This window comes from Myotis brandtii, unplaced genomic scaffold (genome assembly GCF_000412655.1).
Source record: "Myotis brandtii unplaced genomic scaffold, ASM41265v1 scaffold879, whole genome shotgun sequence".
Classification (NCBI taxonomy): domain Eukaryota; kingdom Metazoa; phylum Chordata; class Mammalia; order Chiroptera; family Vespertilionidae; genus Myotis; species Myotis brandtii.
Window position 1 is genome coordinate 585,823 of NW_005371595.1, and position 3,086 is coordinate 588,908.

Sequence of the window (3,086 nt, forward strand, 5' to 3'; positions counted from 1 at the left end):
CTGGCAATCTTGTTTTTGATTGTCATGACTTGGGGGAGGAGAGGGGAGGTGCTCCTGGCTGTGGTGGGAGAGGCCAGGATGCTGCTAAATGTCCCGCAGCACATGGGACAGCCTGCAGAACAAAGATCCCCCTTCAAATGTCCAGCTTCAAGCTCAGAGCCCTGGATAACCTCCAGGGTTAATCCGACCCCACATTACAGGAAGCCCTAGGGTAGGCAGCCCAGTGCTGGGGCAGTGGCTCAGGGAAGCCACCCAGAAACCAGGCTTCTCTCTTCCGGCTCTGCCAGTCTTGGCAGTGGCTGTTGTACCTCGCCAAGAAGTGGGCAGGAAGAATGTGGAGGGTGAAGAGACAGAGGGAAGGCCTCCCAGGATGCTCTATGGACATCTCATTGGCCACACCTGACATATGACTAACCATAGCTGCAAGGGAAGCTGGGTATCAGGTACTTGAGTTCTTCAGCCTCTCTAGTATTGCAGAAAAGGGGCTTGGGGTGGTGCTGTGTAGACTTAAGAGACATGCATCCACCCTCCCCTGATACGGCTTCCAGTCTAGCAGGTTGAGTGATAGGTGACAAGTCAGGTGTCTTCAGACCTGTGCTATTGAGGGAATATACGTGGGTCCAGGGAGAGTCCTATTAGGTGCAGGACATTTAGAATCGTGGTGCAGGGCTTCCCTGAGGAGCTGTCAATCACACTGAGCCCTGGATGATGAGAAGGAGCCAGAGAAGCTGGAGGCTGGGGGTGGAGGCAGGTGAGCATTCACAGCAGAGGGAAGATCATGTGCAATGTCTGCAGGGGAGAGTGGTGTGAGGAGCGGCCATAGGGGTGGGCGGTCAGCTCTCGGGCCACTGTGGACCAGGGTAAAAAGCACCAAGGAAATCACTTTCATTGTTTTAAGAGAAGATGCGGTTTCTGTTTCTAAGTCATCTGGCTTCTGTGAAAGTGTTTAGACTTGAACTGTCTGGGTGGGGATCTCTGTGCCCTTCACCTTGTGTCCATATCAGGCCTTTGGGAAACGTTAGAACGTCCTTTGGGTCCATGATGAGATGGTTGTTCCAAACCTACACTTTAGGTTCCCAGGTTGGACCGAAATCACGCCTGTGTCCTTTCCATTGTGTTTTCCTGCAGATCAAGGATCTTGAACAAGTGGTGCTTTCGCTGCGGGAGAGTTCACAGGCCAGCAGTGAGGCCTGCTTTCAGGACATCGAGAATGAGAACAAAGTCCTCCACCAGACAGTGATGGAGACCAGCAGCAGAGTCAGCAAGCTGGAGTGGGAGCGGCAGCAGCTGCACCAGGATCTGGAGCAGGTGAAGGAGCAGGCGGCGCGGGCGCAGGAGCTGGAGCAGGAGCTGCATCGGCTGCAGGAGGAGAACGAGAAGCTGGCCATGGAGGTCAGCGCCCTGACGACGGCCCCCGAAAGGGTCCACGCCCTGGAGCAGGAAAGCCAGGACCTGTTGCTGGAGAACCAGAGGCTGCAGACATCTCTGGACACCCTGCAGCCTGAGGGTCTGGAGCGGGACGAGCAGCTGGACACCAGGGTAATTCTGGCCTCAGAATGAGTTAGGACGGATTCCTCCCTGGTCAACTCTCTGGTGGTGGTTTGAATGCGGTTGGATGGGTGTTGTGTAAATATCAGTTAAATGGGTTGGTAGTGCTGTTCAGGTTCTCTATGTTCTTACTGATTTTCCATGCACTTTTCAAAGTAGTCAGAGAGGGTACCCAAGGAGCTTATCCAGAGAAAGGGCATAAATTGCTCAAGAAAAGTCACATGTGTAGACAGGGGCCCAGGACTAAGCTTAGGCCCATGGGACAGTCTATTTCTGCCCTGGGCCTTCCCAGAGCAGTTCCTCACGTGCAGGTAGAACTGTCCTCAGCACGGCTGGGTTTTGCCAGTACTGAGGGTCCTGCTATTTTTGTGTCAAAACTTGACCTTCTCTTGGCCCCTCCCTGTGTGGGAGGATGTGGGGTTCTGGGGATCCGGAGTTTGTGGTCCCCCTGGGCCTGAACCTGGTGAGGCATCATCCCCTTCTCCCTCCTGGAAGGTGGAAAATTCCACTCTGAGCCCCCAGAGTGCATCGCTCACTGCGCTCATAGAGAAGAACATGCAGCTTCAGCACCAGCAGCTGGCGGCAGCCCACGAGGCCCTGCAGCGGGAACACGCGTGCCTGGGCGCGCTCCATGAGCACCTGTCTGGGGAACATGAGGCCCTCATGGATGAGTACAGCCGCCAGAAGACACTGCTGCGACGGACCCTGGAGCTGGAGAGCAAGGCGCTCAGTGACAGGTGGGTGCCTGCGGCTGGGGGTGACAGGTGGGCTCCCCGGGCTCCTGTCCCCCCTTCACTCTGGCTCCTCACGTTTCCTCTGGTCCCGCTGCTTCACAGTGAAGAGAAGTAAATCCACCATCACCCTCAGCGATGTGGAGTTGGTGCGGCTGGAGACTGAGCGGCAGGAGGGTACCCGGGGGAGAAGGGTGTGTCCAGCCAATCAAGGCTCAGGGAAACCCGGTGTCAGCATTGGGGTCCCAGCTCCCCTCCTGGGCATTACCCCCTCTTCCTTTTCTCTCCAAACCAAGGACAAGGAGGGGAAGTCACCACAGCTGCCGATTTTCAGGGGCGTGCCTCATCTAGCTCCCCAGGCCTTTTCCCTGTCCAAGTCTCCAAGTCTGGGCTTCTGATCTTCTTTTTTTACTTTTAATTTTGGAAACTTTGAATATATGGACGCGTACGGAATAGTATAGCGAAAACCCCGTGTTCCCCTCACCTGCAGCAGCATTACCAATACTCGGCCATTCTCATGTCACCTTTACCTCTGACTCTTCATACACCTTTTATTTTTTAAAGTAAAATTGATGTACCTTAAATGCATAAATCTTAACTTTGGGCTTTTGCCAAATCAGGGCTTTGTGTGCATGTAGTCAGCTAACTTCAGCCAAACTCCTGCCCGGCAGATCCCTGATTGCAATGGCCCCGGCAGGTGCAGTGGGACCCAGAGCCTGGGGGAAGTGAGATGTACAGAGGACTCCAAGGTTGGGGGCGGTCGGGGAGAGATGCGCTAAAGAGAGGCTCTCCCACACTTGGAGCAGC

At 54.9% G+C, this 3,086-nt stretch overlaps 1 protein-coding gene across 1 annotated transcript in view; it reads left to right on the forward strand.

Annotated features, from left to right (window-relative positions):
* LOC102256683 (protein Daple-like) overlaps nt 1–3,086 on the forward strand; it is a 72,957-nt gene that overhangs the window by 51,464 nt on the left and 18,407 nt on the right. The window contains exons 13-14 of the mRNA XM_014532313.1: nt 1,129–1,539; nt 2,041–2,285. Of these exons, the coding sequence (XP_014387799.1) occupies nt 1,129–1,539; nt 2,041–2,285 (656 nt within the window). The remainder of the gene's footprint in view (nt 1–1,128; nt 1,540–2,040; nt 2,286–3,086) is intronic.